The 25,177-nt window shown below is 40.3% G+C and overlaps 2 protein-coding genes across 7 annotated transcripts; both read left to right on the top strand.

Moving 5' to 3' along the window:
- Positions 1-420: 420 nt before the first annotated feature.
- mgarpb (mitochondria localized glutamic acid rich protein b) lies at positions 421-8,002 on the top strand. Of its 2 annotated transcripts, none has more exons than XM_049720853.2 (6): positions 421-630; positions 2,915-3,012; positions 3,674-3,773; positions 4,293-4,613; positions 5,984-6,838; positions 7,099-8,002. In XM_049720853.2, the coding sequence occupies exons 1-6, from the start codon at positions 558-560 to the stop codon at positions 7,134-7,136; spliced, it is 1,485 nt and encodes a 494-aa protein (XP_049576810.1). In that variant the 5' UTR covers positions 421-557; the 3' UTR covers positions 7,137-8,002. The 2 variants fall into 2 exon arrangements, with proteins under 2 accessions (XP_049576810.1, XP_049576812.1); XM_049720855.2 differs by having other exon boundaries at positions 422-630; positions 3,674-3,746.
- Positions 8,003-9,317: 1,315 nt separating this feature from the next.
- Positions 9,318-24,789, top strand: elf2b (E74-like factor 2b (ets domain transcription factor)). 5 transcript variants are annotated; one of them, XM_049719492.1, is made up of 10 exons: positions 9,318-9,641; positions 15,552-15,719; positions 15,817-16,057; positions 19,660-19,770; positions 19,914-20,126; positions 21,127-21,210; positions 21,283-21,478; positions 21,559-21,963; positions 22,292-22,448; positions 22,898-24,789. In XM_049719492.1, the coding sequence occupies exons 2-10, from the start codon at positions 15,645-15,647 to the stop codon at positions 23,423-23,425; spliced, it is 2,010 nt and encodes a 669-aa protein (XP_049575449.1). In that variant the 5' UTR covers positions 9,318-9,641; positions 15,552-15,644; the 3' UTR covers positions 23,426-24,789. The 5 variants fall into 5 exon arrangements, with proteins under 5 accessions (XP_049575449.1, XP_049575451.1, XP_068506742.1 ...); XM_049719494.2 differs by lacking the exon at positions 9,318-9,641 and adding an exon at positions 10,997-11,416; XM_068650641.1 differs by lacking the exon at positions 9,318-9,641 and adding an exon at positions 11,002-11,416 and having other exon boundaries at positions 21,286-21,478.
- The last annotated feature ends 388 nt before the right edge of the window (positions 24,790-25,177 follow it).

Genomic DNA, 25,177 nt, shown 5'->3' with positions numbered 1-25,177 from the left:
TCTCTCTCTCTCTCTCTCTCTCTCTCTCTATATATATATATATATATATATATATATATATATATATATATATATATATATATATATATTGTATGTATGTATGTATGTACTTATATATTTAAATACTGTGGAGTAATATACTAATTATTGTTGTGAGTTATTTTAAAAATAGAATAAATACTTATAATAATAAATAAGTCATCCATCCATTTCCTGGCCCGCTTATTCTCACCATCCAAATAACAATATTAGTGTCATACAATACTGTTATCATTACTGTTGTTATTAGTTCATTAGTCAATTAGTATAACCCAAAAAATCACAGCCCCAAAAAAAAAAACGTTTTGTCCAGTATCAAAAGCACAAAATCTTTACCGTTGCGTCGACTGGCCGCTAGGGAGCATTCAAGTGAGACTTTTTTTTTTTTTTAACAGCTTGTTATGACGTCTTATCCATCAACACGGAGAAAGCAGCGACTGTGAGAGAGAGATAGGCTCAAAAGTAGTCCTTGAAAGCATTCGGCGTTTCGCTGTCAGTCTCTGCCTATATCAAGCAAAATGTTCTGTAGACGGGTTTGCCAGAGACTCGGCCCGGTAGCTCAGAGGTTCTTCACACCGACATGTACAAAAGGTGAGTTTGACTTAAGTGACTTTTACATCATCCAATTGCTGAGGTCAGACTTGTTGCATTCTAACATGTTCAACGTATGTAATTGTTTGTTTTCTTTGGGAGATAATGGAACTTTTACATACATGGGGTATGGGTTGAACTATGAGCAAATGTATGTAATCCTCCTTTTAATTATCGGCTTAATGATTAAAGAGACGGTATGCGTTGTAGAAATAAAGCATTTAGTTTTGAAATGGTCCTGCTTAAGCAACAGTGTCCTGTGCATTGGATTTGAACGATGCAAACTACACACTTTGACTCAGTTTTAAAGTTGTTAAAGTTGTGTTTGGCTTGTTATTTGAGGTGCAACAATTCACCATTTTCCAGTGTTAGATCATTGCATTACTGGATCTTGTTAGATTATGTAAGTGTACCAAAGGACATGAATTTAATGTCCATATATTAGCTTGTAACATGTTGGAATGATTGCATGACAACGCCCACTGTGCATGCGAACTAAAAAGGATTTAGGGCTTTTATTTTCACACAGCATTGTCTTTTCACGCATCCTTGCCTGGATCATCATTTACTCTGGGGTTTGAGCAAGTGGAATTCAGCCGAAGGGAAAACTGCTTCGACTGCTTTGTGTTTCCAATTTCCTGAATAAAGCCCTCCAGTCCAGGGTGTACCCTGCTTTTTGCACAAAAAGTGCTGTGATAGGATCCGGCTGTCTAGGACCCCAAAAGTGTGAGAACAATTCATCCATCCAGGATGAATAAAGTTTCGACAACAGTGACTCTTTCAGAATTGACCGGATATTGCATTCTTGTTCTGAGAAAAAGGGCTGTATCATATGCAACTGTGCACCTTTGCCATTGTGACATCTGGCACACGTGTCAAGAGAGCACACTCCTCCACACGTGTCCCCCTCCACCTCAGGTGCCATCTTGCCTGCTTTCATCCGGCATGCATGTTCATTTTAACAGGCTTTCACTTTGTAAGGGAGCTTAACTGATTACCTTTATAAATAACTTGTACTTGGCCTTTCGAGGTGTTGCAGCGTCATGGTATTAGGGGGGGAGGAGCGTCTCTGCATTCAAAAGAGGACAGTTTGTTTTAATTTCTGCGCCATTTTGGAACGTCATGACCTCTGACATTTTACCTGGGAGAAAAAGAGAAAAATAGACATGATAATAATTGATGTAGTCACAGAGAATAGTAGGATTTATAGCTTTCCATCAAAGTTGCAATATTTCCTTGTTTTAGAAAAGATCAATTGCAAATACATGGTCAATTAACGTGGGTACCTTAGTCTGAGCACTTTTTTTTTTTATTAAATCTACATTGTCAAGTGCAGAGGTTGAACTCAGGACATGCGAGACTTGAACAAATATTGAAGATACTGAATTCAAGACCTGGTCGTGCTGCTAAACTGAGTGGCGCAATAATAATGCATAATACCGTCATATCACAAGATGTGTCTCAATCGGTGATACAGTCGTCAATTGTTAAGGTTGCCAAACAAGCAAGGTCCTTATGCAAGTTTGAGGTGAAAAACACACACAACAAAGTCAATCTTCTGAATACTTGTCTTTCTTTTCCAAAAGATTTTGAAAAAAATGCTATGCCCAAATCAAATTTGAGAAGCATCTAAACACATTGTACCAACCATATATCCCATACATAATTCAGTTCCTGGTTTTACCGATGCACATACAAATTAATCTCGGTAATCATCTACAGTATCTGTTCGAATGCACCTATCTGTGCTGGCAGAAGAACGTTTGTGTGTGAACAGTAGATGAGATTAAAGTGGTTTGGGTTTAAGGTGGTTATATTTATGGCCTCCTCTGCATGCACCCCTGGCAATCCTCTAAACACTGGCAACTTCACTCGCAACAGGCCACTTTCACCTGTCCTCTGCGATAACAATAGCCTGTTAAGAAGCTTTTTGCAGTGTTGTTTTGGGGGACAGTTTGATTGCAAAAAGTCAAATCCCCTGACTATGTTGTATTTGATACCAATCTCAAATTGCTTGTGTGGTCTGCCGGATATTTAATTTAGGGGATTGTTTAGTGTTTAACTTGGCTGTTGCAAAATCTTTCCATCTCCTTGGCTCCAAATAAGCAGGGCCACATTGTGTAACAAGATTACAGAATGGGAACATGTTGATGCTATCGTAGTGCAATTGACCTTTGCACCAAGTCGCTCTTCACTTTGAATTTTTCCCCCAAATACTTCATCACACTATGAATAAAGCATTTCATTAACATGTGTACTTTCTTCTTTTTTTGTCAATCTGCAGCGCCAGTGCGCCACATGGCCTTCGGGGTTCCTGGTGGCTCCACAAACATGACATACTTTGTTTTGTGTGGAGGAGGGCTCACTGCTGCAGTCGTATATGTAAGTCTTGGTGGTTGCCTGGATACGCAACAGTTTCTAACTTGAGGAAATTGGTATGAAAAGTTAGGCACTGTATAATATTTGCACTAGACTATTTTCTAGCCGTACCCACTGAACCTAAACCAAGTCTGTGTGTATACATACATAAATGTCTATACTAAAGAAAATACTGGAACCGATATGTTGTGCTATAAACACTTTATTTGGCTACAGAATCTGTCAATTTCCAAAATTCCATTTATATACATAACCTACACTAAAAAAATATCTTCTGTTGGATTTCCTCAATTTTATTTCATCTAGTTGTAGCACGAGATAAAAGTGTTTGAATCTAGATACATTTTTAATGTAAACTTTACTTAAAAAAATGATGACAGAACCCTCTGCAGGATACCTTTTGGATTACATATCTGCTACGATGCTACTCTTGCTACGATAGCTCATTTCGCTCTATCCATTGTCTTTTTGCTTATCCTGCTCAATGGGGTGAAAAGTGCAATACGGTTTGAATTGATGGCCTGTCCATCAGTGCGCACACACAACCATTCACATTCAGGCCTTTTGCCAATTTAGAGGCTTCTATTAACCAATCATGCGCATTTTTGATCAGTTGTTGTCTTCTATAATGCAACAAGTGTACTGTGTTTGTCCTGTTTCACAGGCCTACAAGACGGTCATTGGTGACAGTGAGCGCTATGAGGACAGACTCGCGAACATGGGCTCCACAACAAAGGGTCAGCTACCGCTTTACACACAGAAAAGTACGGAGCGTACTAGATCAGTTGATTCTGTTTTGGTGCACCGCCTAAATAAACATGCTAGAATAATCATCCTCAATAGCATGTCCGTCCCAATTTCTGTCTTCAAATTCATTATGCTTGTTTTGGGCTCAGAGCAGCTGAACAATGAGATTTTTGTGTCATAGGTCACTTTTTTGGGAAGGTGTTTAAAATAAACAATAATAAATAATGAAGATTGTTAACAATGGTGTTGTTGTCAATGATGTTTTATGTCTTAAATAATGAGGAATGAAAATACATATATGGTACATTATACGTATAAAAAATAATTTTTAAATTTGTAAAATTTTAAAGATTAGTTTTATATTATTAGCCATTGTTTTTTTCTTTTATGGGTATTAAATTCTTAGTGCTATTTACATTGGGGAAAAAATACAATAATATCATAATACAGTCTTGCAAATTATTATGAATGAAAGAATGTTCACCAAGTTCACGTGTGAAAGAGAACTTATTCTGCTCTGTTCTTCATCTTTGAAGTTGAAGCTTCCGCTGAGTCAGCGATTGCGGCACCTGAATCCGCCCCAGTCGAGGAGCCAGAGGTGCCAGTTGAAGTGGTCACAGAGTCTGTCGCTGCATCTTCAGAGCCTGTGGCAGATATCACTAGCGAGGTTATTGTTGAGAGCGTAACACTTGAAGATGTTGACGTGGTGTCTGAGGTTATTGCCACTGAGGATGAAGTCGAGCCACCTGCTGAGGAAGAAGCTCCATCTGTAGTGGCTGAAGCTGTTTCTACCCCTGTGGAGGCCACAGAGGAGACGCCAGCAGAGGAGACGACAGCAGAGGCGCCTGCGAGTGCTGGTACAACATTAGTGGATAAGACCCTCCCCCCTAGTCCCCCCACTGAGGCAGAGACTGTTCCTTGTGCAGATATGGCAGCATGATGCCTTAAGCGTTTGCTTAGAGAAGATGGCCACAACTTCAGTTCCTCTTGATTCATCTCAAAACCCACCAACATAGAATAGGGAAAGAAACAGAAGCATTTATTATAACTTTTCCTTTATTAATGAAGCAGCATGGGGTTGATCAGTCTAATTCTTTGGAGACTTAAGATGTCCACTTAGATGTACACACTTTTCTAAACTTTTGAGCGTTCATAAATGATTCTGTGTTTTTTGGGTTGGTACAGAAATTTAAGAGGAAGTCAACACAAAAAATGTTTTTACAATTATTTGTTGTATGTATGTGCCCCATGAATCTAAACATGGCATCATGATTAATATTGCATTTGTAGAATATGAGTTATGCAGCAAAATTCACATGTTTTTTTTAATCCATCTCAGGTTTTACCAATCAACCACACAACCAATCACGGCTCACCAGTTTTCTGAAGCGGAGCCGTGATTGGTTGTGACCTGAGATTTAGCTGGTAACTGTGATGTCGACAGCGAGTGGCAATGCCTGACCCCTGAGATGGATAAAAACAGGTGGATTTTTTCTGCTGTATTTATACTCCATAAACGAAACATTAACCAGAACACTGTGTTTCTCATAGTTGGGCTGCAAAGAACATATTATTACAAATAATTTTTTGGGGTGACTTCCTCTTAAAGAGAGGCAAGTCCTGTACCAAGTTGTTTCTTAAATGGGTGCTTGAGTAGAACCCCTATTTATTATGGGGGTGATCTGCAGTCTTGTTAATATCTACCAAGTTTGAGCACTTTCTGCACAATAAATTCTCTTTGATTCCCTTTAGAATCCACCAGTCTGTGTTTGTACTTAGGTTTAAGAATGTCAATAAGTGGTTGTCTATCTGCGTCTTTTGCCATCAACTTTGTCTCATTTCAAAAGCGTCACCATCAATCATCCTATCCTTCTAGTGACCTTCCCATTCTGATTTGTTTACTCAAATGCATACATTGTAGTAATACTTGTGAAACAAAGTTGAAAATGCGTCTTTGTTTTGCTGCGCGTACAACAAAAAAGTGCTGCATCATTCAAGCAGCAAACACAAAGCTGTCATCTTCGACATGCCTCGTCCTCCTCTTTAAAATTCAGTGGGGTACCGCTTCTGTGTGTTGATCCTCAGTGCAGTGAAGTCCACGTAGAAATCCATTTCTTTGTATTAGTATTGTTTCAGTTGAGATCTTCGCCTTTTCCAGTGAACCTTTGTCATTGACTGATCACATGTTTAACTTTAAGTTTGAAGTTGTTCAATTTCTGTCCTTCAGAGGCTCTGCCAGATCTTCTTACAGCTGTAAAAATACTGGCCGGCTCCACAGTTGAAATTGCAGCAGCTTCTGTCGGGGAGTCCAGTTTGGTGAGAGCTGTCCGTCACATAGAAGACGATGGAAAGGGTTTGGATTCTGTGTTGGAAGTGTTACAATCTGAAAACCTTGAGGAAACCAAAGATCTTATGGCGAAAGAGCCTTCACATGAAACGGTTGTTCTCACTAAAGAAGAGGAGCTGAGCGCTGTAGAGGTCGTGAGTTGTGATGAAGCGGCTGTTCCAGAAGGGAATGTGTCTGCAGAAGAGTCAGCAGAAGCCTCCTCTCCAGCTACAGAAAAAGAGGAGGAGGTGCCATCTGAGGAAACTACAACTTCTGGTCCCACAGAGGAAGAAAATGCAGGAGGGATACATGATGATGATCAGAATCCAGATCCAGAGGAGAACATCACACCTGAAGAGGCCTCACCCGAAGAAGATCAGAATCCAGATCCGGAGGAGAACATCACACCTGAAGAGGCCTCACCCGAAGAAGACACCTCTGAGGAGGCAAATATCTCTGCTGAAGCTCCAGTGGACAAAGAGTTGCCTGGAGCTGAGACATTTGTAGAGGACGCTGCTGAAGTTGAAGCTCCAGAGGAGGAGACAGTCACTGCCTCAGAAGAGGAAGGTACTAGTCAGCCTCCACAAGCTGACACCGAGTCAGACATGGAAGTCCTTTCAGTTGCTGAACCACAGTCCAACCAGTCCCTGGCACAGGCGATGATGCCCACTGATGATCAGCCATCTGAAATCCTTGAGGATACTGGAGACAAGATGAATGAAAGCAAGGAAGCAGCAGCACCTGTAGAAACACAGAGTAAGCAAATGCTTTTGGAAAGCCTGTTTGTTTTCTTTTGCGTAACACCAAAGTTGCTCAGTATTACAAAGAGGTTACTGTATAAACCTTAGTGGAAATATAAACAGCGCAAAAATATACTGTAGGGTTTAGGAGTCCTTAAAATGTTTTTCAGAGTCCTGAAATGATCCGCTGTTGCCTGTTATTTATTTATTTATTTATTTATTTATTTATTTATTTATTTATTTATTTATTTATTTATTTAATTTTTTTATTTACAGGTCCAGATGGAGCAGTGGTGATGATGAACCAGTCATGACCTGACCGTGTGCCTTCCACATCACTCGTCAAACTGTCAGTCGAACCTTGGTAATGGAGAAAATACAGACAACAAAATTTGGATTGTTATTATTGAATTGTGTTCTTCTGAGTTGTTTGAGCATCCAAATCTTAAGTATGTTAATGTTTGACCTGTTTATTTTATTTTAGCGTTGTCTTGTGTCCAATAGATGTCCCCATTACAATTATTAGACAGGAGGAAAACATTCAAGTTGGCCAGTACCAGATTGTCATTATCATGATCATAGAAGGATTGTTATCATTCAATTGTGTACTTTTGAGTTGTGTGATTGTCCTAATATCTAGTATATTCATGTTTAACCTGTTCATTTTATTGTTGTGTCTTTTGTCTACTAGTTGTCACCATTACAATAATTATACGGGAGAAAAAAAAATAAGTTGGCTAGTGCCAGGTTGTTGTTATCTTTATCATAGAATACTTTCTGCTCCCAACTAACTGCATCGACATTTTTTGTGTGTATTAAACAACGCAAAATTACAGAGAGTGTTTTAATTCTTGAACATCCTTGCTAAATTTGAGTGTCGTACAGGAACATTCATTTTTATTAGAAGATAGCATACATGAAACGAAACTAATGATGTCCTTTTAGAAGATGAAGCGAGTGACCTAATACATGTAGTATATGTGCAAACGGTGGTTGTTGTATTCAAACATATTTCAACACCTATTATGTGTAGAGAGAAGCATAAATTCAATTGAGGTGTAGATGAAAACATTTGTTGCTGACTGTAATTACTAATAACTGTTAACATGAATGATTGTAATGAGCAAATACGTATGATGTCATTGTAACAGAAACTGGACAAATAAACATTTCCATCCGAGGTTCCTGTTGACACTCAATGTGCTGTGCTTGGAGAAACACTTGACAGACACAAAAACTATTGTTGACCGATTTGATCTAGTAAAAAAATATGAATATTATTTGATTTTAATTGGAGTATAATAATAATAATAATAATTATTATTATTATTCTAACAACAATAATCCATCCATCCATCCATCCATCCATCCATCCATCCATCCATCCATCCATCCATCCATCCATCCATCCATCCATCCATTTTCTGTAGCGCTTTGTTCCCACGGGGATCGCGGGCGTACTGGAGCCTGACCTGGCCGTCATCGGGCAGTAGGCGGGGGACTCCCTGAGTATTTTTTATCTTGTGGAGGTGATAGTGAGTTTTGCTCATAGGCGCTCACATTTGATGTAAGTAAATCCAGAATATTGTGCAAAACACTTTCATATTTTCACAGGTTTAAGTGAAAAAGAGTAGGAATGCGCATATGAATTTTGGTGGCAAATAATCATCATTTTAGACACTTTAGGCCAGAAATCAATATGCATTACAATGCTTGCCTCCCTTCTGTGATTTAGCCAAGCTGAGATGAAAATAACAAAACAGGAAGTCGATATCCAAAAATAGGCGGGCCAGTTTATTGTAAAGCTCATCCTCCCCAAAACCCTTAAACAGATTCTTTTAGTGCCCTGAATTCTCGTGCTGTCATTATTTTTACTTATAGATCTATTCCACAAGTGCAAATGTTAACAAGTGTCTCTTTGATGTTCCATGGCCTGGCCTCCCCAAGATCTAAATCAAAATCTCAAAGAAGACGTGAAGTGAATATCAACACTTTTTTTACTTTTCTTTTCAACGCGGCGTCGTAATCCGGAGACGTTGAAAAATAACGAGCCTATTTTTCAAATTTCATGTTGTACGTCGTCATATGGATGTAGAGTGCGCGTGCGTGGAAAGAAATCGAGGCGGGAGTGAACGAGTCGGATCGGCGGAGTGAACGAGCCAAAAGTCGAGTGTGATGCGCCGAGGAACGTGTAGTAAAATAAACAGAGGAGAAATACTGTCTCTGACTACTGTGTTCTGTGCTATTGGAATTCCATCCCTCTTCCGACTACGATACAGATTTTGCAGGCAACCCTGGCCTTTGAGCGAAACCTCCACTGTGCCTCCAGACCATAGTCGGGAGGACCATATAACAAGAGTAGAAAGGCGGCAGAGAAAAAAATAAAGTACAGTACGTAGTGTAATGAAATGAAAAATCTATGAATAATAATTTTAGACTTGCTATTAAAATTGACAACACCCAGGAAAACGTGGTGGGATGATCTTAGATGTGACGTCACTCGTGTTTATTTGCATGAACAAATGGAGTCGATGAACTATCAAAGAGAGATACTGCATCGGCTAAAATAGCCACGCAGGCGGATTCATTGCTTTTCCACATTGGCCGTGTTTTAGATGGATCTTCTCTTTCCTTTTCTCTTGTTCTTGGCTAAAGACAGCCAAGGCTAACGCGAAGCTACGACGCGTCCAGAAACTAACGACCTCCCTCAACAAGGCATGAACTCACTACCTCAGAGCAACCTCGATCCTAAACGCTGACCAGTGTAGAAATCAAGTTCTTCACCCACAGAAAAGAGATTAAAGGGGGAGAAATTAACAGTAAGTGAACTTCTTATTATTACGCACTGTTAACCACGTGATGTATTTGTTTGTGTGTGTTATTTTGACAGCTCAATCTCACCATTGCTAGCTAACGTTAGCAAGCCATATCGGTGTTCAGGTTGTTTTTTTCAAGACGTAGGTGTGTCTATTTACCATTGAGCGTCAATCTAATCATCAGCTGATCATACATAATGAAATAAAAACGCGGTAGAAGAACTGGTTAGTGCAGTAATTTAACAACGTTGATGAGAAACGATGTCATCCCACCACGACCCATTTTAGTGATCTATTCCACTCCAGTTGTGACAAATGACAACCAATAGTATCCACTCTGTCAAACGGGTACGTTACTTTGGAGTCGTTACTAGGTTATTCAGGACAATCAGTGAAATGGTATCACCTTCCCAAATCACATCATACTTCAACCATCCAAATAATCCTGCCACCAGTAATACAGTTGAAATTGAACTCAAAGCAGTTTTAGATGCTTTGGAAATGCTATGCAACCGTTCATATGGTTGCTTCAAAATTCTATGTATTTTTTTTAATGAGATGTTTTGCAACATTGAGTAGAGCTCGAGAGTCAAACCCACCTTCCCCTGTAATTGTGATTGTTTGCAGGATAAGAGGTATGTATGGAAATTGGGTCCATAGAGCAAAATCCACAAAAGTAAATACACATTGCTGGAATTGACATCTTTGTTTCAGGTCAGATTTTTCGAGATGAAGATTGAAGTTTGAGTTTTAATTGTGAGTTGGGTGAAAGAACTGGATTACGGGGTGAAATTCTGTCTCATTTGTAGGACGTCATCAGCCAGCTCATCTTTGACGCAACCAATATATCATGTTACACTATACAAGTATGCCGTAGATTCTGCTCAGGTGCTGGTGGTTCTTCTGATGTTTTGAACATAGAACTTTACTAGTGTCTGCAATATATATTTTGCCTTATCCATACCTGGCATTTTTTCCATCAGCAACACAAGACTTGAAAATAAAAATTGCGGATCACTTATTTATACAAAACAAAAACACATGGACATTTTGTTTAACTGAATAAGTACAATGCAGGCATACGTCAATATTTATTTCCTCCAGGATATTGTAATGAAAAGATGCACAATATTTATCTATCTATCTATACACACACAGACACACACGCACACACGCAGACACGCATACACACACACACACACACACACACACACACACACACACACACACACGCACACATGCGGGCGCGCGCGCGCACACACACACGCGCACACACACACACACACACACACACACACACACACACACACACACACACACACACACACACACACTGCACTCTTGGATTTTAGATTTGAATGTAGAAATAATGTATGAAGGCCCATGAAAAATGTCTAGCTTGAAAAATTGCCAGATGGTAACATTTGTGTGGGCAATTCTGTATACAGTGTTGCATGTCTGTGAGCATTGGATGGGGGCACGACTGCAGGGCACAGGGCAGGGCGTTGTTTCTTTGCCAGTTGACCGAGTAACGCTCAACAAAAGTGCTGTTGTTGAAAAATCATGTGACTGTGTTACTGTGTGTGTTGGTTCCACCCCGGTCATGTGATGAGGGCAGGGCTATATGGAGCTGTGAGCTGCTCCTTCCACCACAGCATGCACACAGCATAGGCAAAGTGAGGAGATGGAGCGATGTGCGGTGGACACAGGAAGCTTTGGAAAGTCTGACACACTCTGGGAAGGAGAAAGAATATACAGAGGATGTCCTCATCTATTTTGTAAGTACATGAGATGGCCTTTCAATTTTTCTTGGGATCATCATGATGATGTTGTCTTGTGACCAAGACTGCTAGACTGTAGCTACCTTGATCAAGAGGATAACCAAATGATCCTTTAACAATTATTTCCTTAATGCTATGTTTCCATTAAAGGTAGTTGTAAAATGTAAAACAGCATCTCAAGGCTTTTATCATAATATTTTTATTTAAAATGAGCAAGAAGACGCTGTAGAGATGAATATATTTGTTCTGCTGCCAGTGTCTAATTGAAGTAGTACTTATGAAAATTGTCTGTTTGAGTTGACAAATGAGGTTTCAACCACTGTGTTTGCAGTTGTCAAGCAGGTTCTATGATACCTGAATCAATGCAACGTGCAAGTCCAGCCTGAATGACTGGTCTCTTATCCACGTGTTTGTTTTGTTTGTACCCGTGCCCTGCATGTATAATATTTCATATAATAAGGATGTTTGGATTTTCTACCAAGCCCATAAGTCTTTGCTGTCAGTATGACATCACGGTGGAATTTAGCACATATTGACCTGAAAGCCAAGAGACTCAAACCCCTGACAGATTTTATTTGGCCAAGCCAGCAGATAAATAGGATAACTTCCATTCAGAACATGCCTCGCTATGGCTAAGCAAAGAAATTGAGTGCACATGCCTAGTGCTAGGTTGAAAGGATGGGGTTCAGACTGTCAGTGATCAGACAATATGCCGCACACTGCTTCAAATTGATCTGCGTAGCCTTTTCTAAAGACAATATACGAGAAATCCCACAATCAGTTTACTGAAGACAAGGACATAGACCCTCTGAATCACGTCCTGTGGTTTGAGGATACAAAGTTGAAATTGTGCATCTACAGTCCCTGACAACGTTCTGTCACTTATCCATGTGGTAGAAAGGAAAGCGTATAACCTGTCTTTAAATTCATTCATTGGTTTTAGAAATGACTCGTATGAAAGCTGAAACTCTCCTGAATGAGGGCCATTGTATGAAAATAAATTTGCTTTACTGCAGATATTTTGATAAGTCAGATTTTGGTAAGACAAACATTTTGTCGCCTTGTCATATTATGCTCCCAATCCTAGTTTACAGCCTCGCCTGTGCTCACAAATTGATCCGTTAAGTATTGGGTATGTATAAGAAGAACCCCAGCACCTCAGTCAGACCTTCATTTGAACTGCAACTTGACCTCTGGCATAAGAGACGACCAGATCCACTGCAGAGGTGACCGACTCCTTTAATCTTTCTCAGCGTCACGTACAAAAAAATTTAAAAAAAGATTTGAAGAGACTGGAGATGTTTGTGACGAGCCCAGGTCTGGCAGACCTCGCAAGACCACTGCTCGAGAGTTTGTTAGAAAATACCCTTTTTTCCACTGAAGCAGAGCTCCATCAGGCCTGGTCCCCTCAAGTCCCTGTGTCAACTAGAACAGATTCTTAGTTTAATCACACCACAGCCGCCGCAAATACTGCAAGAAATGTACAAGAGCTCGTATGGATCCAAGATTCACCCAGAAAACAGTTAAGTTTGGTAGTGGAAAGATCATGGTTACATTCAGTATGAGGGTGCGTGAAACATTAATATGAATAGCTTAAAATATCAAGATGTATTCACTCTCTTAAAAGGGGTCAGATTTTGCAGCAGAATTGTGCTTCATCTCAGACATTCATCTCTACATCAAAGTTCCAGAACTGGCCAGCCCAGTTACCAGACATGAACATCATTGAGCATGTTTAGCGTAGAATGAAAGAGGAAGCTTAGAAAACAAAAGCAAAAAAAAAAAAAAAGCAGAACTCTAGGTGGCATTTAAGATGGCATTCTTTGCTATTCCTGATGACTTCATCAATATATTAAATGAATCATTGTCGAACTGCATGGATGCAGTCCTTCAAGCCCATTGAAGTCGGAGAAAATATTAAATATGTCTGTAATAGCACAACAACTTCATTCACCAATTTATGTATTTGAGGTGAATTATTTGTTTGATTTTCACATTGCTTTATTGTGGGTAACAAAACTTTTGTCTTGCCAAAATCTGACCTTTCTGTGTTTATCAAATGATCAGTATTGGCATACATTACACCGCATCCGGGAAAGTTTCAGCTTTTATATGTCATTTCTAAAGCCAATGAATGAATTTAAAGACAAGTTACAGAACTTCTGTCAGGGACCGTAGTTCACATGGTGTGTGTGGCAAGGAATGGCGGTGGGGATGTCATGGTCTTGTGATTTCCATGCATTATTTCAATATGGCTTTTCTGTAAATCAGCCTACACTAATTAAACACAACTTGAGGGAGACAATAGAATTTTTTCATTGGATTTTATTTGAGAATCAACTTAACTTTATTGATTTAATTTTATGTATAAAAACAACAACAACATTAATATCAACATGGTAGTTCTCCTAATAGACCCCTTTTGAGTTTGTAAACAATGTCGTGTCACTTTTGGGGATGCAGCCTCGCTGCAGGTGTGTAGTCTCAGTGGCCAAAATGAACGTGGGTATAGCCTCAGAGGATGACCGGGGCATCTCCTTAAAAAAATAGATGTGACATTTAAAACAATACGTAATAAAATAAATACAATAACGTGTTCAGCCCAGGCCACCGGGCCACCATTAATGTCAAACCCTGATCGCGTAACAGGACATAAATTAAAAAGTAAAAACTGTCGTCCTCATCCAGTCTCCCGCTTAAAAACTAAGAGATAGATAGATAGATAGATAGATAGATAGATAGATAGATAGATAGATAGATAGATAGATAGATAGATAGATAGATAGATAGATAGATAGATAGATAGATAGATAGATAGATAGATAGATAGATAGTTTATTTACGTGGAAATGATAACAGTGATGTTTAATTCATAATTTCCTACTAGCACTAATTTGTATTATGTTTGTTGCAGTCATCAAATTGCTTTTATTTAATTATAATTACTGCACAAACAAAGACAGTTGGTGCGATGACTTATTGAAAGGCATAACATGAATATAGACAGTCATTTGTTTTATATATATACTACTCGACTTGTGGCCCTGTGGGTCTTTGTGTTTTTGCTATGGTTCCAGCTCATCCTACATTGATCTACAGCAGGACGCTTTCTGTTTTAGTGGATGACTTGTTTTCTTCGAGTAATGTTTGTCTATAATAGCACAAAGGCACTTCCTGATGGAAAAGCCAAAAGGAAGGAAACTCCTGCATGCCTTCAACTGCAAAGAATGCTGCAGCTGGATTATTTTAGTGACTCTAGATCAGTGTTTCCCCAACCACTGTGCCACGAGAGATGTTCAGCTGTGCCGAGGGAAATTGTCCAATATTAATTGCGGTGCGCATTGTAAACAGGATCGCTAAACCACTGGTTAGTTAGTGCAAGGCCTGGTCACGTAGCTGACCAGGCGATTCAGAGAATCTTGAGATTTCATGTTATGTCGGCCTGATGTTATGTCGGCCTGATTGTGCTGCATCGGCACATATTCAGTTTATGTGTGTGCTGCTGTGCGCGTTTGCAAACTGACGGAAATCCCTGCATGCAGTTCAACCGGAGAACTTTGATTGTGCATTTTTCACCAACAATAAAGTACACTGTCAAGTTGTGACACCTTCACTGTGATAACCACTCAGCTGCTGCCAGAACAGCGGGGCGTCTTTAAACATGACTTTGTTCTTATTGTCGCAATATTTATAGAGCTAGTCTAAAACAGTAAACACAGTCATATTATTTCTTTTGGATTTCAATCACAATAGTTTATCCTTTACACTGTCTTAAACTGTTACTTTTGTTAGAAAAAAAATAATACAATTAAAAATATATATTTGGTTTTAATTCAATTATTCGGCTCTCTCTATCCGTCCATCCACCCCAACCCCGTATAGGAAATGACTGATTGTATAGCAATTTCTCGACGTCTTTCGTCATGAACTACCTGATTTTAAGATGTGCATAACACAGATTTTTGGTGGTGGTGTGCCTTGAGATCTTTTCAAATGAAAAGATGTGCCGTGGATGAAAATGTTGCGAAACACTGCTCTAGATAACCCTTAAACTTGTGTTTTGCAAAAACTCACTTGATTATTCTAGTTATTTTATTTGTTTCATTGTTTGAGTTGTGTGTTCTCTTTCCAGGGTCTATCTTGCTCTACAGCGGTGGAAGCCACCAAGCAGAGGTGCTGTGGGGAGTCACAGGCTGTGACTGCCAATCGCAGAGGAGCATGAGTCATGACCTCAGTGGTACTGGTTGACAGCAGTGGGACAGTGGTGGAGTACGTCACAGCTGTGGAAGACCCACAGCAGGTTAGTTGAGTATAAACACACGCATGCAAACATACACACTGACTAGCTCATTGGTGTAATATTTTTGACCGTCTTTCTTGCTACATGTCACCGGCAGGATGGTGAATTTGATGTGGAGCTGGAGATGGAGGGTGACGTGGAGGGCGAGTGTGAAGTTGAAGAGGTAGAGGATACAAGAGAGGCTGAGAACTACACAACTGTTATTGTGGAGGAGGTTCCTGATGCCATCTTATCTGAGGAGCTTGGTTCCTCAGCCCAGGTGGTGGTGTGTGGTGACGAAACGTACATAATCCAAGAAGTGAGCAATGAGCAGGATGTGGAGTCAGAAAAGGGGGCAGGTGAGACATGACTTCTTCTGTATTACCTATTTCAGGACTATTAGTGCCACTTAAATTTACCTGTAATCGTATTTGCCAAACCATTAGAACCAAAGCCCCTATCTTATTGTGATGTAATGCACAATACAAATATAATAACTCAGTTTTGGGGGACATATCAATTTAATAATAATATTGTTACAAATTTAAAAATCCTGATTTACACTGAAAAAGTCAAGTGACACAATTCAGATTATTTGCGCCCAAATAGTACAATTCAGTCAAAAATCCTTTGGAATCAGCAGATTGGAAGTGAACACAAACTGTACACTCACATCATGGGATATGGTCTTTAAGGCTAATTAATTAATGGGCACAATAATTTGAATGAAATATAGAAAACTAACATCATGGACAATTGTAGTGCTTTCAAAATATCAGCAAGATTGCTGTAATTTACAGACAATGAAGGAGGTATGTTTGGGAGTGTTTTCAAAGGAAAAGCATCATCATGCCCTGCTTCAGTTTGACACCCCCCCCCCCCTATAGAAACAAAATGACAGAAAGCTAAATTACAAGTTTTGTTGAATGGATGGAGCTTCTTACTGTACTTGAACAGTACAGTTTTGGTTGAGAAGTTAATTTTATTTGAAACTTGTGATCTGCTCACTCCCATCATTAAGCAGCACAGACACGCACTGCCCTCTTGTGGACAAGGTGCCCAATAATAGTTTTTTTAACCATTGTTTTACACATTTAAGTTCAGTGCAATTGCCATGACTTAGAAGTTGTAGTGTAGTTGCTTACCCGATTCAACTTTTTGAATCAGGTACTGCTCATTGTAGTAAAATAATCCCTTTGGTTGAACCTTTCTGTGTTGAGCTTGCATGTTGTCTAAGAGCGTGGGTTATTTCTGGTACCTAGCCTTCTCCTTAAGTCTACATATTTACTAGGCTAAAGCTTTTGTTTTTGACAAGAGATGAGTCCCGTGGTGTACCTTGCACCACCTTGGTAGCTGGAAGAGTGAGTAGTGTGTCTGCCTCAGTTTGAAGTTCGAATCTGCTGCGGCCACCCTCTCTAAAGTATATTATTTATCTATGCATATATACTGTATGTGTATATGCACATATGTATGGGCAAATTTTATTATTTGCATGAATGCATACATACATAAACATTATATTATATAGTATGTGTGCACAAGTTTGGACAAATTATTTTTTTTAATTTGCAAGAATTCAGCCAAATCGTAAAACTGTTCAAAAGAAACAAAACTTTGAAAACGGTGTCTTTTGTTTGGCTGAGAAGTTCATTTTAAATACGACGGTGTTATAAGCTTCCTCGCCTCACTGCAGCTTTAGCTGACGTCTTTACGCGAGTAGCGAGTGCAACGGAAGGATTTCCTGTGTCGGTCGCGGAAGAATATATCACTGGGTCGTAACGTGCCATTTGAATTCGACGATTTCTACGAGCGGCGGAGTAATCTGCGATAGTTGCTTCCCGTACAATTCAGTGAGAAGTCAATGTGAATCTTCAGCAAGGGGAAACATGGCGACTTCGCAACGTGACGGGCACGCAAACCAGCTTGATCTACTCATCAGAGCCGGTAATATAGTGTTATGTACCGTTAACCAAGTCCGACAGTTGCCGCAATGCATGCCCCGCGTTAACCTAGACTGCGGTCGCTCACTCGGCAGAGTAGGCTGCTGGAGTAATGGAGGACTATCAGGAAGTGATCACCTTGGTAGCAACCTGCGGTGCTTTGCGAACGTTCCGGGAGTTCTTCAAGCTTTTTTTTTTTTAGAGAGGGAAATATACTCAGAGCACACCGGTCTGCATGCTTAGCCATTAGTCTGCAATATGATTATTTTGCATGCGGGACAGTTCAGCCTCTATGTGTTGGAGAATAACGGGTGTCGGATCGGCCGTGGAAAACCAGGAAGTGCAAAACTGTTGTCTATCCTACGTCTTTGCCACGCTGTCTGACTGGAAGGACATGTGGATTTAGTTTTAGTAGTTGATATTCGCCACATTTGGGTATATGTTGCCTTTTCAACTCTGAGTACCATTAATATTTTTGTTTTTCACCGCGAATGACTTTTCAAGAGTACATTTGTTGCGGTAATGTAAATGTATTCCCCCCCACCCACCCCCTCGCATTGTGTTCTGCGGCGATTGAAATTTGGTCGTTTGATTAGAATTCTCTCACATGAACCGTGTTTTATTATTTTAGATTTAAAATGTAATGTCCCTATTGTTTCCGTTATTGTGTTGTCTGCCTGTGGTCGCAGCGTGGGGCGGCCTCCCTCTCGCCTCTCCTCCCTTTACTCGGTGTGCTGATCGAATTCAAGTCTTCCTCCGCACCGACTAAATATTTTGGTGTTATCGCAACTGTGTGCAATTTTTAAAAATCATTTTGTGAGAAAACAACGCCATAACCATCTTGTTAATCGAAATTGTCAACGTTTTAAGTGCTATTTTGATGGCGGAAGCGTTGTCTGAAAGGAGGTGTTCGTATTTTGATTGACATCCCTCCAACCAAATGGTGTTCGCCTGTGTTAGAAACGTCATTGTTTACGTAGTCTTTACGTCACAAGGGGCAGATCTAGAACCGATGCTTTATCCAATGGTTGGAGCTGTGCTCGTTGAGTGACAGCAGAATTTGTACGCTTATTTGAAGAGAACTGGAGGGAAAGGTTTAGGAGTGTAAACACGGAAGTCATTCGCAGCACTACTTTTTTGTCCAATTCTGCGCTATTCCTGGCTTTGTTACGAATTTACACATTTCTTATAAATGTTTCCGTTTGTAATCTACCGATATCTTAATCGCTCAACGATTTGTTAGAAATTTTAATGAGTTGATCATAGTTGGCCAAAGAACTGTAATAAATAAATATTTGCTTTGTTTTGTTTTTTTCTCGCTGTAAAGCTTGTTAAATTAGTAAGGCACATTGTACTGAAACTTAATGGTTCCTCTCTCGACTGTTGTTTTTAATGTCATCATGTTTCCCCTGTGCCTGGGCTTACTATGGACATCTCCCATCATGTCCAGTGAGTTTTAGAGCTGGGCGGATGGGTGTCAATCTAAAGATAGCAGCCCCATGTAGTACCTATCGCTTCAGCGCAATTGCCAAACATGGTGAGCAGGCAGTTATAGGGTCTCGTGTTTCCCACCACTGATTGACAACAGCAGGTGCTCTACTTTTCTTTTTTTTTTCAGGAGCCAACACATGCTCACACCAAATGTTATTTCTTTAGATAATTATTTGTCTTAATGGCGTGTCCTAACTACCAAGAAAAAAAACAGTTACTGAAATTGGTTCTGTCTGTTTTTTGTTTTTGTTTTTTCTTTGGGTGGGTGGATGAATGTTGGAAGGGTGCTTTTTTATTCTTTTTGGTTTTGATCCCTCGTGTGATTCTCCACTGTTTTATAAAGACTTGTTTTCTCATTCCAGTTTATCCTAAAATATAACTAAACCTGTCTCTAGAGGGCGCCATTCAATAATTTATAGCATGGTGTATTTTAAATACATTGTAGTCTGGCCATATTTTTCAGCAGCAAGATCATGCATATGAATATTTCTCAATATTGTTGTTGATGGATTGTGTTTTTGTTTTTCCAGTTGAGGCTTCTGTCCATGGCAGTGTGCACTGCTCTGACAAGACCATCGAGGCTGCTGAGGCTCTGCTTCACATGGACTCACCATCCAGTGTCAGAGAAGATTGTAGTCCAGGTAAGATGTTTTTCATTCTCATTGATACTGTCATTGTATTGTTAAGTGTAAGTGTTAAGCATACATATACTTACTATAATTTGAAGCCAAAGTAATCTAAGCTCACACATCGCTCTCGGGTTTATTCCTCTTCTTCCATCTAGAATCTTTCATCCCGCCTTATGTAGCAACACCAGAATTCCTCCATGCTGCCATGCGTCCAGACATCGCAGGGACGGAGGTTGAGATATCAACAGAGGAGTGCTGCGAAGATGATGAAGACGATATCGATGAGGATGATGATGATCAAGATATTGGCCGCTTGATAGAGGAGCCAGAGGCGGAACAGGACCATGAGCCTGTCAGGAAAAGGAGAGGTAGATGGAAAGCACTCTGTTCACACTACCAATCAAAGCACTGAAACAAGTTCTCTAAACTCACTCTTAAAGATGTTATCTTACCTTAAAAACCACCAAGTGCACCACAATAATTTTGTCCACTGTAGTTGAAGTATCCCAGTAGCACTGCCTAGTGGTCAGCTCTGAGTCATTGCATGGGCAATGACTCGGATCAGTAGGAAGATCTGATTGGGAGTCAAAGCCTCATTTTGTGCCTCCTACAAGCATGTTGAAAAGCAAAACTTCCAGTGGGTGTTTGTGGCACGACACACTAAAAGCTGGAAGTAGAAGGAGGAAGCGAAGGTGATTGACGTAGCGGGCAGATGACGACGACGTATTGATACGAAAATAAATGGCAAACGTGTGGGAGCATTTTAGACTGAAATGAAGGTGAGCACCGTGATATGTAATAGTTTTAACACGGGTATTGCTCTCACACCAAGTGTAGCACTGGATAGGAGCTGAGAAGAGTTCAAATTAACGCAGCGTAAATGTGGCGGAATAAACTGTTGATTCTATAGTACAGTTTTCACTCTGGCCTCGCTGGAATCACGTTCATTTCAACAAACTGCAACAAATTATACATGCAGAACAGTCCAAAACCGAGAAACGAAGTAATATCGTAGCAGAACGTGTTTGTGCCATCATGAGTATTATCAGGCAAAACATTTAAGGGGATGTTAACGTTTGATCAGGGCTCATTCGGTTACTTGTCCACATTTTCAATCATGGCTTTCCTAAAATTGCCAACATTTCCAAATCCCGCTATGATTCTTCAACACACGAGCACTATGGGAATAGTGTTTATTTTGGTGTTGTCATACTTTGTTGGTTGTGCGGAGTTATTTATTCTTCCGTGTCATTGAAGATGTACATAGAATTGGGCACTTGAACTTGTGCCATAAACGCTTTTAAAAAAAAAAAAAAAAAAAAAAAAGATGATGGAAATTTTGTCATGTTTGTTTCTTTGACTTTCTAGCTGGACGGAAACTGAAAACACATCAGTCCTATTCTAACGGCTCAGTTGATCTCGGTCTCAGGAAGAAATCGAGAGAAGGCAAAGGTAATGCGTCGTGTCAATGGAAGCAACATGAGCCCGAGGCCCGGATGAACATTTGACTGACTTAATATCCAGCAGGAAGCACCATCTACTTGTGGGAGTTCCTGTTGGACCTCCTGCAGGATAAGAACACGTGCCCGAGATACATTAAGTGGACGCAGAGGGAAAAGGGCATCTTCAAGCTGGTGGACTCCAAGGCTGTGTCCAAGCTATGGGGAAAACACAAGAACAAGCCAGACATGAACTATGAGACCATGGGACGGGCACTCAGGTGAGGAAGCCGCCCCGCTGTCCACCTTTCTCTTGGTGCTTTCTGCACTTTCACTTCACCAACATGTGTTCCTTTTCTAGATATTACTACCAGCGGGGCATCCTTGCCAAAGTTGAGGGCCAGCGCCTGGTTTACCAGTTTAAAGAAATGCCCAAAAACCTTGTGATAATCGACGAGGACAAAACGGACATGTCTGTCGCCGACGTGCCGATGCGCTCTGAGACGACGACGGCGTCCTATCAACGCATCTTGCAGCCGCCAGATGTCCTGCTGAAGGGCTCCCAGGTGTCCTTCAGAAAAACCTCCGAGATGTCCTTCAGAAAGCCGAACATCCTGCGTGGCGGCAACAGAGGCAATGTGGCCCAATCTCCTGTTGCCGCAAGCAACAACAGCGCGGCAGGCGCTGACGTGAGGACGGCGACCACCTTGGGAGACGGGAGCCTGATTCAACAGGCGGCTGTCCTTTCGAACACTTCCGGGCCCAGGTGAGATGCTGCAAGTTCTATTTGAACAATTCATTTTCGATTTAAAAAAAAAAAAAAAATCAATGTTGAGTTAATTATCATTCAAGCCATTATAAGTCCAGATTTTAAAACCCATCTTTTTGCATTTGATTGATGAATAGCATAGTTCAGTTTAACTTGCATGATATTAGCATAATACTGAAATATCTTTAATGGCAATATTGACGCTTCCTCTTGAGAACCAGCAACATGCTCAAATAATCAATTGAAAAAAAAAATCAAAGTTTGAAAGTTCCCAGCATTTTGCAATCATCGCATCATCCATACTGTTATTATGAATGCTTTCCAGGACACTGCGAGTGGCCATGCAGGTACCGGTCGTTATGACATCGTTGGGCCAGAAGATCTCAACAGTGGCCATGCAGCAGCCAGCAGTAAGGACAGGGGCTGGTACCCATACCACCCTCCTGTCCAGTGCTTCTGGACCCACCAACTCTCAACAGAAGGTGTGTTGATCTCAATATTGGAATTTTCTAATACTTCATAAATGTGCTTTACAACATAAAATGCCCTCCCACAATTAAATAACTAAAAGGAATTCGGTCACAGCTCATTGCTTCTGGTGGGCATCCAGTGATGTCATTTCTAAAATTGCTCACAGGATGTGAATACATTTAAAAAAAGAATTGAACATTTCCAATGTAAATGAGTGTTTTAACTACATACTGTTGTAATTTCTGGAAAAAGAATTAATTTTAAGTCAGGTAAATGAATTAGGCTTGTTAATTTTCGACTGCATCTTATACATGGTCTGCCATCTTAACGAGAATGTGAAACATGGTAGCCACGTAAATTGAAATTGGCACGCAAGGTATGCTTATTATAAACTCGTCTATTTCACAGTCAACTTTCCGCAATATGTCAGTATTGTAATGGTTTAATTTGTTGGCCATAGGTTGTGATCCAAACCATCCCCACCATGGTCCCAGCCACTGCGGAGAATGGTGAGAAGATCACCGTCCAGCTGGCCAAGATTATCACCATCCCGGCTCACCAGTTTGCTCAGTGTCAGCTGCAAACCCCCACGGGTGCTGCCAAGTCCGGTGTTGGCACGCCGACGGCCGGTATCAGTCTCCTAGGAAGCCCCCTAACGATGCAGACCTTGGCCCCGGTCGGCGTGGCCTCGGGAGCACAGGTGATGAGACTGTCTGTGCCCGCGCAGGCGCAACAACCAACGGCAGCAGCGCAGTCAGGGAGCGCGGGGGATGCAGTGACAGCGCAACCTCACTTAATTGGTGGCGTTTTTAATGGTTCGGAGCTGGTGGTGGGAACGGACGAGCTCAATCCTGCTGCCGTCCAAGCGGTGCAGGTTCCCGTCACGATTGCTGTCCCGCAAAATGAAGCAAATGCCAAAAGCACCCTGTCGGATGTAGTAATCAAGCTGGAGACCCCCGAAGTGAAGATGGAAGAGCCAGAGTGTTGAGATCCACTAATCCCTTTTTCTCCTTCCCCTTTGTTCACTCAAGTGAGTTGCTTTGTACATGAAACTGTTTTTATTACTCTTGTTAATAACCAGCTGCAGACAAACTTTTAACGCCTCCTGAAAGCCGTTATTTTTTTTATTTTGTTGTCCCCCCCCTCCTTCCTTTGGGGTGAAACCTTCCTCTTCCAGTACTGCTGCATGATGTGTTTCAGCCAAGCCTGTAAAGTGATGAACTCTCACGCGGAGCCCAACATGCAAATAGGAACACACAAACTTGAAAGGGACCAACCCACGTCACTACTGCTATACTCGCTCACAATGGACCGACGTTAATAGTAACAAGTGTCATTCAGGAAAATGACATTTTAGCTGAAAGTGTAGAACTGTGTAAGAAGCCTGATTTGATTTTTTTTTTTTCTTTTTCCTTTTCCTGCAACTGTCAAACCAGCAATTTGTACTTCAGTCATTGTGCAAATCAAATGTGTGTCTGTGTGCACGCGCGCTTGTGGTGCTACCTTGGTCCTGAAACAGTCCATAGATGGCTCGTAAACAGTAGTTGACAGAGATAACAGGGCAGCCTTGGATTTTAATTTTGATGTCCATGTACTATATGAACTGTAGGTTGAATTTAGTTTTATTTGTAATTTTGTGCGTGCGCCTGCGTGTGTGTGTGCGTGTGTGTGTTTTCATAACTTGTACCAAGCACAGTATTACAGAAACGAGATCTAACATCTGCAAAGACTGTAGCAGAGCTGGGAGCTTTGGGATAAAAAGAACTGGTTTATTTCTCAATTTAACAACTAATCAATCTTTATTATTTGAATTTGAAGAGATAATTGAACCAATGAGGAGTAAAAAAAAAATGTCATTAAATATGTAAAGACTTATCTTTTCATGAGTTGAGAATTTGATTGTAGCAATACAACCAAACCATACAAAATTAACTATCTGTACTATGAAAATATCGAGCTGTAAATGCATTCGTGCTTTATATCAACAACCTCAATTTTGGTAATGTTTTTTTTTTTTTTTTTTTTTTTTTAATGATTGACTTTGAGCCAGTGCACACTGCCATGTCTCAGATAAAAATCAATAGGAATATGTATATAACCTTATTTCTCTATTTGCTAACGGATGTATAGCGTATTCTGAATGTGATGTCAGTCAAGTCCCAGGTCACTTAAGGTCATGTTTTCCTTTCACATTGGCCCTACACCTACATTTCATTTTTTTTTTTTTATCTAAAAAGAGGAAAATATAGAAGTTTTGCGTTCAGACTGAACTGTTTGTATATTCAACATTTGAAGTATATTCTATTTTGTTGTACTCTTGTTTCAAAGTGTATTAAAGTAGATTTTACTGAAGCAAGGTAACATGCTTTTTTTTTTTTTTTTAAATGTTGATGTATTTAATTTAGGTTTGGGGCGCAATAACAACTGGTACACAGTCATAATGATTACCTAGTTGCCATTCCCACAGTGGTTGGTCACAGCAATAACTTCAGTTGGATAAAGTGAAAAGTAAAAGTCAAATGAAAGCTAACCAAAGTCAGATATTGCTTTTGAGTTGAACAACATTGGCATTTAGTTTCTTAATGGTACACTGGGGAATGTATGCCCTTTGAAAGCATATAGTGTTCTAAATTAGCAGAAGAATTGGGATTTTTTTATCAGCTTGTAATGTGGAAACAATATCCTGCTGCATATGCAAACAGTACGAGAAGCAAAATTAGCAGCTTTAAATCAAGTTTAA

This window comes from Syngnathus scovelli, chromosome 5 (assembly GCF_024217435.2).
Source record: "Syngnathus scovelli strain Florida chromosome 5, RoL_Ssco_1.2, whole genome shotgun sequence".
Lineage (NCBI taxonomy): Eukaryota > Metazoa > Chordata > Actinopteri > Syngnathiformes > Syngnathidae > Syngnathus > Syngnathus scovelli.
This window is presented reverse-complemented; position numbering and strand designations above follow the sequence as displayed.

What these genes read in the sequence shown, in the direction of transcription:
- mgarpb (XM_049720853.2), top strand. Translation starts at nt 558, where the DNA reads ATGTTCTGTAGACGGGTTTGCCAGAGACTCGGCCCGGTAGCTCAGAGG. An exon ending in TCACTGCTGCAGTCGTATAT is followed by an intron (nt 3,013 to 3,673) that starts GTAAGTCTTGGT and finishes CCTGTTTCACAG; the next exon opens with GCCTACAAGACGGTCATTGG. An exon ending in AGAGGCGCCTGCGAGTGCTG is followed by an intron (nt 4,614 to 5,983) that starts GTACAACATTAG and finishes TCTGTCCTTCAG; the next exon opens with AGGCTCTGCCAGATCTTCTT.
- elf2b (XM_049719492.1), top strand. Translation starts at nt 15,645, where the DNA reads ATGACCTCAGTGGTACTGGTTGACAGCAGTGGGACAGTGGTGGAGTAC. An exon ending in CTGTGGAAGACCCACAGCAG is followed by an intron (nt 15,720 to 15,816) that starts GTTAGTTGAGTA and finishes TGTCACCGGCAG; the next exon opens with GATGGTGAATTTGATGTGGA. An exon ending in CAGAGAAGATTGTAGTCCAG is followed by an intron (nt 19,771 to 19,913) that starts GTAAGATGTTTT and finishes TCTTCCATCTAG; the next exon opens with AATCTTTCATCCCGCCTTAT.